General features: G+C 43.4%; 1 protein-coding gene across 1 annotated transcript in view; it reads left to right on the top strand.

Annotated features, from left to right (window-relative positions):
* Positions 1 to 587: 587 nt before the first annotated feature.
* The window catches only part of TMTC2 (transmembrane O-mannosyltransferase targeting cadherins 2), a 235,644-nt gene continuing 223,394 nt past the window's right edge, over positions 588 to 12,837 (top strand). Inside the window, 1 exon segment of the mRNA XM_066319235.1 lies at positions 588 to 767. Within this exon segment, the coding sequence (XP_066175332.1) occupies positions 685 to 767 (83 nt within the window). The 5' untranslated portion in view covers positions 588 to 684.

Genomic DNA, 12,837 nt, shown 5'->3' on the forward strand with positions numbered 1-12,837 from the left:
AACAGGAAAACAAGGAAAATAAAGACGGGAAAAGGAACAAGAGAAAAGGGGAACAGATAAAAAGGGAAAAGAAAGGAAAAAGAGAAGTCAGAGAAACCGAGTGGCACAGGAGGAAAGGCGAAGGACAATAAGCCCCGGCAGCGCGCAGGCGGCAGCGGAGCACAGCCCGTGTCCCGGCCCGGGCCCGCGGGGCCGGAGCGCGCGCGGGGCCGCCTCAGCCGCGGGCGCGCGGGGCGGGGCGGGGCGCGGGGCGGGCGCGAGGGGCGGCGCGGGGCGGGCCCGCACGCAGGCGCGGTGGGAGCCCGGGGCGCCCCACGCGGGCGCTCCCAGAGCCTCGGCGGCGGCGCCCGGCTCGGTGGCGAGGGGGGCGCGGGCCGGGAACGGAGCTGCGGCAGCGCCGGGGCGCCGCGGGAGGAAGGCGGGAGTCGGAGCCGCGCCCCGCTCCGCTGAGCCCCGCTCCGCTGCGCCCAGCTGCGCTCTCGCCGCCGATCGCCCCGCTGCCATGGGGTAGGGGCGGCGGAGCGGGGGGACGCCGTCAGGCTGTGGCCGCCGGCGGAGCGCGGAGCGGCGCCCCGCGGTGCCGGGGGGCGAGAGGGGCAGGCGCGGCGGGGCTGGCGCGGGAGGCCGGGCAGGGCAGGGGGCTGCCCCGGTGCGAGAGCGGCGGCGGCGGTGGCAGGCGGAGAGATGATCGCGGAGTTGTTGAGCAGCGCCCTGGGGCTCGCCCTGTACCTCAACACCCTGAGCGCCGACTTCTGCTACGATGACAGGTAGGGCGGGGAGCGGCGGGGCTGGGCGGGCGGGGGTTTCTCGCCTGTCGGAAGCGAAGCTTCGGCCGCCCCTCTCCTGGTGCCCGTGCCGGCGCCGGAGGGTCCCCGTGGCTCCGGAGCTCCGGGTGGCCGCGGCGGCCCCCTCCGCTCCCGGGGCTTTGACAGCTCAGACTGGGTGCTCTCCAGTCCCACGCGGCGGGAGGGGACCCGCCGTTCCAAGTTGGCAAGTCTCGGGCTGATCCCTCATGCGCGGTGTCAGCGGGGTGCCCGGCCGCCTCCCGTCGCGTCCCCCCGCTCCGCCGGGACCGAGCGCCCGCGGGAAATTGCCGTCCGCTGCCGGGCTGCGCCGGGCGGCCGCGAGCAGCGGAGCGACGCTGGGCTGGCTTGGGCTGCCCACCTGCTCCTCTCCCGGCCGAACCTGCCCGCTGGAGCTGCGGAAAGGCGCTGTTCTTAGTCGGGGGAAATTCCGACTTGTGCCTTTTCCGGTGACTTAATCTGATCGCATTTGAAACAGATGCATAATTATAATGTATTATTAGGGAGAACAGCACGCCTGGCTAAACTTATTAACCGTCCTGGGGTGATTCATGCTCCATTGGAACGAAACCATCCAAAAAGTGAGCTGGGATTGACTTTGACAGCGTTTCATCAGCCTCTGCTCTGTGGCCAGAGACGGTGTGCCCCGGGGGCGGGTGGCTGGGGCGCTCCGCCGGGCCCGTCCCGGCAGCGCGGCTGGGATCCTGCGGGAGCCGGCTGCTGGCCACGCGTGCGGGAGGGAGAGCGGGGCGAGGAGTGCCCTGGGTGGGTGTGCGAGCCGGGGGTCTTACGGCGCGGCTCGGGTTCGCGGTGCCAGCGAACTCCCTGAGCAGCTGTCAGGCAGGGTTGGTGCCTTGGAGCCTTTGGTGTGAGCGGGAAACGCGAGGAAACACGGCGAAGTGGGATGAGGGATGTCCCTGATAAGGAGGATGTTTGCTGGATGAGTTGAACTTCCCGGCGCGCTGATGGGATGCGAAAGGGTCAGATGTGTCTTTGATTAGGCATTTGCCTTGGAAAATAACCTGCCTGCCCTGCAGTAATTAGTTACTAAACTTGGAATTTTTCTCCCTTAAGCGGTATTACAGTGCACCTGCCGTGTTTAAGATCTGTCACCGCTTCCAGAATACTCCCGTCTGTTTTCAAGGCTTGCTGCTATTAAACCTATTATACTGGAAGCAAATGCCAAGTGTTAGTCCTGGTATAGGTCTCTGGCTGGGAACAGAGTTGGCTGCAGAATGTGGCAATTCAGGCTTCAGCCCTCCAGGTCATTTACATGTTCTTGAAGCCTTGTGAGCAGTTAAGTGGTTTTAGGTTTCTGTGAGTCTTCCAGTTTTATACAATGCTTTTTCTTAAACCTATTTTAGAGTTTTGAAGCTTCATTCATAAACAGTGAAAGAGAAAAGTCGGCTGTTCCCTGAAATGTCAGGTCTGAGTTGGATCAATAGGAAGTAGTGAATATTTTGATACAGTGAAGCTATTTTAAACCCGCTTATTATAGTTAAGAACTGCAGGAATTGTGGAATATTTATATAACCCTACATAGCGTATATTGCAGTGTTTGGGAAAAACTGGGTTGTTTAAGCACAAGCTTAAAAGCCTGTCCTGCGGGCCAGTTCAAATGGACTAGGCATGGAAAGCAGTATGAAGTATTTTCTGATGCTGTTGATGTGGAGGTCAAGGTTACTCTTGATCTTGGCTGAGTGTGCTTTAATGCAGTTAGAAAAAAGTGGCATTTGAGTGTCATCTCTGAAAGTGTGAAAAAGATAATCACACACTGATTTTGCTAGTACTAATCCCATACTGTTTAATAGGTGTTCTAAAAGACTGCTTTGTTCATGTGTTTACCTCCTAACTAAAGTACTTCTCATCATTGTAGCTAAGATTTAGGCATCGACAAGAGTGCTCTGAAAGCCAGTTAATGGCATGTCTGTATGTGGGGTCATCTAATTAGGATGTTTTTCAATTGCAGCACTGGAAGGGACAAGGCAGAAAGGGCTGTTTCATGCTAGTGATTGTTGAACTAGAAAGGGTTATCTATTCTAAGAGGCAGGCTCTTAGACCCAAAGTATTCTTTTAACTGTAATCACAGTATCTTGCTGCCCCGCAGGAGCTGGCTTGAAATGTAACAGTAGAAAAGGAGGTCGATGCTGCAGCTGCAGGATACAGCCCTCCATGTGGGAGATGGATCCTTGCTACTAACTTGAACTGAACCAAGACTGTGCATTTAAGTTGGGAACTAGCAATGTCTGTTTCAGGAGGGCAGCATATTGCCATGGTTTTTTTTTTTTTTTTTCCTACTTCCTTTGCTATTATATTGAAATTACATCACACTGTTCTCTTTTTAATATAGTGATCAAACTTAACACATAAAGGGTCTGTAATTGCTTTCTGTATTTTTTTATGTAGGTTGGGCAAGATTAAGTGGCATCATAAAACTTCTTATAGCAAAATCAATTTTCCAATGGTAAAACATAATATTTTAGCAGCAGCATGGCACCAAACTAAAGACTATATAGACAGTGATATAACAAACTTGCTTGTAATTTGGACTTTGACTCTGTATCAAAGGATTCAATATTCTGTTTCCCACCCTTTACTCACTTAAACTGAAATAGCCTGGATTTTAAGCCTGGGGAAGTTGAGCAAGCAAATGTACATGTTCTTACTTTTTGTCGTTAGTTTGCCGAACTCATTTCTTTCAGGCTAAGCAGATATATTGTGCCTATTTGGTGCAATCCCGATATTTTTGAGCAGCTGATTTATTGATTACCTTGAATGAAAGTCTCACTTGTCAGTTTCTAGACAGTTTCTAAACACAAGAGCCAATGTTGTTGAATTTTTTGGAGATTTTTTTTTGTTCTGTAGATGTAGACCTAGAAAACACAAGCTTTTCCCACCCTTGTCCCTGCCACTGTAATTCTTACAGACAGCTGTGATATTTTCTAGTTACATGTGTAGATTGTTACTGAGAGTTTCACCTCTCCAGCTCAAAACTTCATTGTTCAGCTAAGAGCAAATAGGTGTATTTTCCCCCTCTTTTTTACTTACTTATTTGAAGCTGAATGTGGCATGTAGTAACCCAAAAGAAGAAATGAATAAAGAAAGGGGAGAAAATATGTAATGCCGTGGTAGCTCATATTGCTTCTTAATAAAGGTTTATTTATTGTTAAACAAAATCATCTTGAAACTGGTAACAGTAGAAATGAGTTCTTTCTGGGTACAGAGAAATGCAATTTCCATTCCTGCTGATGTGTTTGAAGATTTTGCTTGTTGCACCGTGTTAAATCCAGCTTCTTGCTAGATTAAGGGGGGCTAATCTCTGCACACACAGTTTGTGTTTCATGCTGGTATCTACCAGTATTACGGGAAGGAGACCCATTGCTGCAATTAGGCTTACACATAGGCATGACTACTTTTGCCTGCCATTTAAGCCCCACCTGGCAATTTGACCTGCAGGTGCCTTACACTGAAACTGTCATCCTTCATGTGGCCTGTGCTGACTAAGACAGGTCACTGTCAGTTTATAGCTGGGGTGGGGAAGATTCAGTGCACTGTGTATCCAAGGTCATCATGCGTTGTTACAGCGAACATAGCAAAAGCAACTCATCTATAGAGGTGATCCTTTGGTCCTTCCTTCTAAATCTCAGAAGAAAGGCATATTTTAGAGAGAGTATGGTATGAAGCCTTAACTTTGAGTGATGTATTATCTCAGTTACACATTGTCAAAATTGGTGTTCTGGAAAATGCCTACAGATTTGTCTGTGTAGGGCTCTTCCATGAAATTTGGTAGCGCAGACCAACTTTCTCTAGCTTACACTGCATTTTATTTAGCAGGCCTGAATGGGGCAGCCTTGCTGATGGTAGAAAATATCCATCAGCCCTGTTTCAAAGTTGCTGGGCAATATTCCAGACTGTGTTGAAAAAATCCTGTTAAATGTTTTCACCCTGTAGTGTCAGACTCGCATCATTTTAAAACAGGCTGAGCCCATACACATTTGACAGTACCTCTGTTGGGTCTGCCACATGAGATTTAATCTAGCAAGTGACCCAAATACGTGCACTAGAGGAACAAGTGTAAGTGCACTGGGGAAAATTACTCACCATCTGTCTCCTTGTTGTGTGTGTATATTTGATTATTAATTTACATTTGTGATTTTTGTGGCCCTTTCTGTCATCTTCTCAGTTTTTTCAGCTCCAAGTACACCTCTCCACTAGCTTTTAGTAGCTCCAGTTTACAGGTAGCTGCCATCTTCTGAATTCCAGGAGTGAGGTTGGTGATGGTGAGACAGGGATTTGTGTGCTTTCTCTATAATGTTTTCCCTTTGTCACCTCTGTTCTGTCTCCTGTGTGCTAATTTCAAACCACCATAAAGATAATTTTTATATGAAATGGGAACTTTAACGTATCCATGAAGGAGTAAAGGTAACTCAGAGAAGATGCTTGAGTAACTTAGGCTGTGTAGTAAAGGTTCGTAGTTGGGTTTGTGTTATAGCTGAGTATTAACCAAGTGAACTGATAACTGACTGTCTAATGAAATGAACCCGGTACAGTAATACTCTATTAATACCAGTTCTTTTTTAGATGCTGAACATAACCTAAATATGTATTTGGCTTTTGATTTAAAAATGGTTTCTGCATAAACAGTTATGTGGAATGAAGCACTTTGATCCAAATCAAAGTTTCATCAAAATATCGGTGGGTGGTTTGTTTTGGATTTCTCCTTTTTTCATTTGACATGCTGTAGTATAGTGATTTTAGAAAGAAAAAAAAAAAAATGTCCCCACCGGCTTTATTTTAAGATTCTTGTTGCATATGTAATACTAAAATAAAGCATGTCTCTTCTGGTAGCTGGTTCAGAGAATAAGTTCATGCCTGTTAGCAGACGGAGAGTCTCCCTGAGTCATTGATGGGATGTGCCTCATCTGCAGGAAGTTCTTCCAGCACACAATGGAGTTACAAAATCAAATGATCAACTTTCTCCAACGTTTCCCATATGTATTCCAGCTGCACTTCTGAATCCTTTAAGTTTGCCAGAGCGAAAGTCGTTGAAAGGCTCAGAAGTATCTCATCTCAATTTGTTAGCCATCTGATAGCTGCAAGAGTGATGAATTAGAGCTCCTTTGCTTCCCTCATCTGGAAGTTTGCCCTTTCCTTGTTGTTTGCTGCTAGGTTTGGGAGTTTTTTTATTCTTTTTATTCTGTGAAGTTGACTGAATCAGACTTTGCTGTTTGTTTATGGAGTTTCTTTCTTTAGCTGAAATATTTGATGCTGAAACTGATGCAAGACTGTTGGCAACCTGTGGTGAGAGTTGCTCCAAAAACAAAGCTAGAGAAACAGACTAAACCTGAAGGCAGAGATGCTTAGTGTTATTATTACTTATGTAAAGGTGAATCTGTTCTTTGGGCCAGTGTTTTATGTTAGATTTTTAAAAAAATTTATTTCTAAATATTTTATAGGCTTTACTCAGATCCTGAGATAACTGTGGTTTTTTGGGAAAGAAACCTTTTTAAAATGCCCATTTCCTTCTCTGTTCTTTTAACCCTAATTTTTGTCTGAAGTGGTTGTTGGAAGGGTAGAAGCATTTTATCTGGAGACTTGAACCTTATGCTGAAAGTTTTAAAATAAATTTTGGAATTTCACTTGATTGTGGAAGCCTATTGTTTGCCTTGGGTCTTGGCAACCTTTGACTCCTTCTGCTTTCCCACTTGGGATGACTGAAACTCTATGATCCTTTAAAGTTGGAGATTGTTCTGTGGGCAGATTGTTTAAGTCAGGATGGCTGTAGGATTTCATTTTGCATCTGCTAAATCAGGTTCTTATCCCATCTCAGGATGGTCATCCAGACTTAAGATGTGTTATTCTTTGTGCAGGCAGTCCCTCCCTAGTAAGATGATGTAAATTTTGCGATTTCTTTCCCAGTTTTGCCATCTGCAGAGCTCCATACTAAGCCATTTTTCCCAGAGGCTAGCCTGTTGGTTATGAATGAAACTCAAAGAGTCAGAGGAGAGTGTTTCTTTAGAATGGCATCCTAAATATTGCTTAACATGTCAACACTACTGCTCAGTTTGTTACTTCAGGACAGTTGAAATATTTTGTGAACCTGTGAATGGCTTATGACAGACATCTCCAAAGGCAGTAACATGCATTTGGCTCTGTCTTCAGAGGATGCTTCAGGCTAGCACAGGGTTGCTGCTGTTTGTGTATGACAGCTGATTGTGAAACAAAGGAACAAGCTGGATTACTGGGGCAGCAGCCAAGGATCAAATAATCTATCAATCTCTGTTTTACTTCAAGGAGAAAGAAAATCGGTAAATCAAACTGTTTGAAGCTGATAAAATTGTGTGACCCAGCCTCTTCTCCTCTGTAACTGGGGAAGGTTCATCTATGATGCTTCACCAAGCATTCCTGGCCTTGTTAAGCTTTGAGAGGGAGAAAAAGTAAAAGTGGCTTCCTTGAATACTAATCCTTGTGTTCCCTAGGACACTATGAATTACCCCGTTAGCCTTCATTGTCCTAGTGGCTTCATGAGGAAATTTTTCAAGAATAGTGGTAGGTTTCAGTTGGAGGTGAATAGTACTGATTTACTGTCTTCATGTCACTTTATTTCCTTTACCTCTTCATCTTTTTAATTGCATTTTGTTTTATTGGAAATATTGTGCTTTCAGCATAAGATTTGTTTGTCTTTTATATCTTAATTATTTTGATTTTTTTTTTGTCCAGTGGTTTATTCAAGTGGCCCATATTAATGCTTCAAAAACTGTTAAGAATCAGTGTAATCTGTAAAAACACTGTGGGTGTATATACTATCATTATATTAAATAGAATTCTGTTGTATGCTAAAATTTGAGACCCTGCCTTTTGTGGCATCTTTCTTCCAGCAGAGAGCTGGACAGGTTTGCTATTAGTCTGCCACAAAGGCTCCTTAATATATTCAGGGAGGTCACTGTTGACTGCCTTGGATCATTTCCTTCTCTCCAGGATCTAAGCACATTGGCCTCAGCAGCATTCCCAGTCCCAGCTGGCCTGGGAAGCCAAAGACTGACAGATAATTGAACGAGGATTTTCTATATGATGGTACAAACCATTGTTCCTAGGTGACTGGACTGGTCTGTGGAATCCCCTATTGTTCACCAAATTGTCAGTAGACCCCAAAAGCCCTGCTCTGACCTCTGACCTGGGTTTTAAGGGAGAACAGGTTTTTCTGAATTATGTATCCTGTGACCAGGATGGGTGTTTCTGAATTTAGTGTTACTCTTGGCTGTTTTGCTTTTGAGAGGATTGTATGATTTTTAGCTCCTACATGTTTTAGCCAGCTAGTCCAATTTGCGTTCAGGGGAACAGCACATTAATTGGTAGCAGAATTATTGCTGTGAAGTCCCTGCCAGTGCCTGAATGCTATTTTCATGCAGCTTGGTAATTTGTGTACTTAAATCCCAAAAAAGAACTTGAACTCTTGAAACAGGATCACTATTCAGTGACCAAAATTGTCATGGAAACAAACCCATTCAACAGCAGCCAATGGCCTCCTAGACCTCCATCCAGTCTTCTCACCTCTGTGGCTTTTGACATATAGCAGTTCTAATTGGAAGCTGGGCCCAGGAACCAGACTCCAGTGTGCCACTTGCACATCATTGCTGTAGAATCACCTGCACCCAGTGCTTAAGTGGGAAACCAGTCTCTGAACACTCTCAAATACCTAACTGAAAGATACATCGCAAGTGTTTATCTGCAGCCCCAGCTTAGAGATGGCATTTAATTTCTGTACATAGTGTTTCCAATTGCTTGGCTGCCTGCTCTAAATGTAACTTGAGTTAAGTGCTTGTTTGAGATTTTTCTCACCCTCTGATACAAGGGAATGTAGCTCAAAGTTGTATGGCTTCACAGAGAGCCCTCTGTGAATCAGGTACTTTTGTTTAGGAGGCGGTGCTGGGCTGAGTGTGTGGGCTTCCAGCAGTACCATGATGCATCAGGAGTGCCTTTGCAGCATCCAGCCTCCAATTTCTACACAGGGATATTTCTTAGCTGATGCTTTTTAAAATAGCTTTTATGTTTTTTTAGCAACTATTGAAGCTGTTAATGGCTATTTACTTTGGTACTAAAAAAGTCAGCATGGAGTTCAGTGTATGAATAAAGTACTAAGAAATACTCTTCCACTGAAAATAGTTTTGTGAAGTTCATGTTTGGAACAGTTTTAAGGTGACATAATTACTTAGTGAGGGGAGAAAGAAAAACCCTTGAGTTACTGGATGTTGTCTCTTACAGAGATCTTTAAGAATTAAGGAAAGTAAAAGCCTGTCTGTAGATAGGGGTCAGCCAAGCCCTTTATTATGGAATATCATGGTTAAAACCAAGCCCTGAAATCCAGCCAACCAGCATGAAATTGTTTGCTTTTATCAAGGAGCCTCTTGATATGTCTTCATCCAGGTTTCAATAGGAGATGAAAGACTTCAGGAGGAAACCGGCTTGGGTGTAGAAAAGATGGGATGTGCTGAAATTGCCTCTAGAAGGTAGGCAGAGGAGGTCTGTCCCATTGTCATTTAAATTGTAAGTATTCAGTGTGTGGCTGGTTTTGGAACCACTATTATCGTATTACCTGGTGCTAATCCCTGTGCCTGCATTTTACCCCAGGGTGTTTCCCAGAGATGTTTTGTAGTGTGTTTAGAGTTCAACCTGCTGTAAATGAGGTTGTGAATTGTTGAGTTGAAGTTCTTTACTGTATTAATGCCTATACACTTGACAGGCTTTTAGTAAACAGTTTGCACTGAAACATGCAATTAATTGGATTATAAAGTAATAACCGACATCTTGGAGGCAAACTGGGGAGAACTGGAATTCTTAATCCAGGCTAATTTGATTTTTTTGGGTTTTTTTGGTAAATGGCTGATTTGTTTCAGGTTTCTCACGTGAAATCTTGAAGTGGGAATTAAAATATTCCTTTTGAAGCACACAGTGCCTGTGCCTTTCCAAGTCGTTTAGTAGTTTCTCCTCCACAGACTGATCCTGTTGGTATTTTTAGTCTTTGTGATATTGTAGCACTTTGGAAACCTTGGAATATTCTTGGTTTCATCTCACATCCTGTCAACTTTTCTGGGTCAGAATCAGTTTTGTTTGGCTGACTTCTTTGTTTGAAGGGTCTTATACTGGGCTACTTTGAGAAGAGGATTAGGTCCAGTTCGAAATTCAAATGAGATGCCTGCAGTCACTTTTGACCTTTAGAGTAACTTAAGTAAGTTTACTATTTCCAGATAACACTGTGGGTTTCCTTTACTGAAGTAGAAAGAGCTCATATTGTGTTGTGTGACTGTGGGTGGAACTTGCAGCTGTTGGTCTGTAGGTTACGAACCTTCTGGTCTATACTCTATTTTTTCATGCTTCATATGCTTTTTAAAAACAGATTTTTTTCCTTTTCAAATAAAAAAAAAACCCAACAACAAAAAAAAAAAAACCCAAAAAAACAAACATGAAGCTACATTGTGCCTTGTTTTGTCCTCTCATTTCCAACAGTTATGTGACAGTGAAGGTGCTGTCATACCTTCTCTTGTATTCGATACTGTGCTTATTTCATATTACTCCTTAGCGTCGCAACAGTGTTGATTGTAGTAATATTTTGTATAAGAAGATGAAGAAATTTGACTCATATTTGGGGCAGGATCTTAACAAGCCTTATTTTCTGTGTTTTACATCAGCACTCTAGATACCACTAAAATGATAAGAATATTTATATCCTGGATTAAGCCTCTCTCTGTTGGTCCATCTGACCTTTTTGGTGTCAGTATTTAGTTGGTGAATCATCTTGGAGAATCATCTCTCTGAAATAATTTCTGGTTTGGAAGGTTGGTTTGAGAGTCGCTAGCAAGGTTGCTCCCATTCTGCTATCCTTTCTTTGGCTTTCTAGGCCTCCTTCCAGCTCCCATGCCAAAAAGAAACACTGGGATGATACTTCTAGGTATGGTATGCTTCTATCTATGTATTTCCTTACTGCAAAATCTTGAGTTATAGTAAGAGTTTCCTTGTAATAAATTCCATAAACTTTCAATGTATGTGTTTAATTTTCTTCAAACAGCTTTAGTTGTACTTGAGGAAACTTTTAAAGGTAATTTTTTCTGTGTGGGTTTTTTTTTTTTTGTTGTTTGTTTGTTTGTTTTAAGAAAGAAAAAAAAAGAGAGTTGTTCTGGCAAAATTAATATTAGTTGCAGAAGAAAGGTTTCCTTTTTTTAACCAATTATTTGTAATTAAACTTCTGATGTCTTACATTTTTATAATTAAAGGAGAAGAAAACTTAGGCTTTTTAAATCACTTTGATCTGAATTAAGGTTCCAGTGCCAAAAAAATAATTTAAATGCTGCATGGCTGTATAAATAAAGCCTGCTGAAAGAAAAAGCACCAAGAGCATAATGAAAAAATGTAATCAAATGGCATTCTTGTGTCTAGCAGCTCTTATTTTGTAGTGCAGTTCTTTATAGCTTCTTTGTAACACCAGTGTACTTGAATAAATTTTCTATTTTTGTGGAAAGATGTAGTTATATGTTCTATTCCATTTCACAGTACATTACTCATCTCCTGCATGTAAATCACTTGGCTTGTTAAAAATGTTAGTATTTCTCTTTAATAAACATCACGCTTCTGGAGAGTTCTCAAAATAAACTTTTATCCAGAAGATGAAAGACTTAAGGACAAGGAAAGGCCACAAAGAAAATGGTTCCTCACATTGTTGTGCTTATGGTAAAAAAAAGCCAAGCCCAAGCTGGATCACTTGGAGTTAGTTGTGTCTGCCCTGCTGTTTGCTGCCAGGCACATTCCTTCCCTGGCTGTTGAAAGCAGCTCCCACTGTGGGGGTGGTTGTGGTGATGTGGCTTATGGAATATGGCTGGCAGGTGAAGCCTCGGATGGGTGCCTGCTCCACCCGAATGAGCCTGGAGCTGTGTGTCAGGATGGGCCCTGAGTGGTCCTGCAAGCCACTCCATCTCTTAATGCTTTGCTTCTTCCCCCCTGTTCCTGCCATTATCATGGCAAACTTGTGGCAGCTGAAGCCACGTCTTTGATGGTCTGTTGTGCTGGATGGTTCCATGTGGTTCCATCCATGTCCTGGATGGTTCCATAACGGTATCTGACTATTTTGAAATGATGGCTTGGGCTTAAAGAAAGGAATTGTTTTATATATTTCCCCTTTCCCCAAGAACTGTGAGATGTCTAGGTGCTGCTTAGCCAGAGCAGTTTTGGTTTCTCTGGAGTGTGTTTTGCTGTAGCACTGTACTTGCAGTAATTAAAAGACCAGAGGAGTTGTGAAGAGTCTCCTTCTCTGGAGATAATTAAAACCCAGCAGCACTCAGTGATGTGCAACCTGCTCCAGGTCCCTCTCTAAAGTTGCAATTCTGTGTAAGTCTCACTAAATCAGTTTTGTTTAATGTTGAATGAATAGGTTTGTATCTGTTCTGAGCAGAACCTGGGATGGAGTTTCATGGCTGACTGATACAGGGTTAAAATGCCTGACTTATAGGGTTAAAAGCAAAAGGAAGGACTGGATGTCCAGTGACCAAGGAAGCTAGTTGGTCTTCTTGAATTAAGAGCCTGCTTGTAGCGCATGACAAAAGAAAATAGGATATTAATAAAAAAGGTGATATTGATATGTTAGCATCAGTAAACCTGTGAGAATTTTCAGGAAACTCTTCTCCTCTAGGGGACAGTCAGCTCGCTCTTCCGTATTTTTCATAAATGTTCAGTTTTCAATCAATATGAACAATCTTGTCTGAGAACAGTGGAGGGTCGCCTCATTTAGGGGCTGGGCAAATGTGTGGTGAGGTGAGGAAAGAATCACACAAAGATGAAAGGCCTTAAGGAATATTGACTTTCACCTATTTGTATGCCATATACCAAGTCTGCTAGCTTGCCATACTAATAATTATTAATATTTGGTATTTTACTCTTGAAAAATGATGAAAATATTTGCTGTATAGGAATACCTGTAGTGTTTTGTCCTAAGTTAAGTGTATATATAATTAAGATAAGTGTTAACCCTGTTGTAATTCTGAGCTGT

Source organism: Sylvia atricapilla, chromosome 5 (assembly GCF_009819655.1).
Source record: "Sylvia atricapilla isolate bSylAtr1 chromosome 5, bSylAtr1.pri, whole genome shotgun sequence".
Lineage (NCBI taxonomy): Eukaryota > Metazoa > Chordata > Aves > Passeriformes > Sylviidae > Sylvia > Sylvia atricapilla.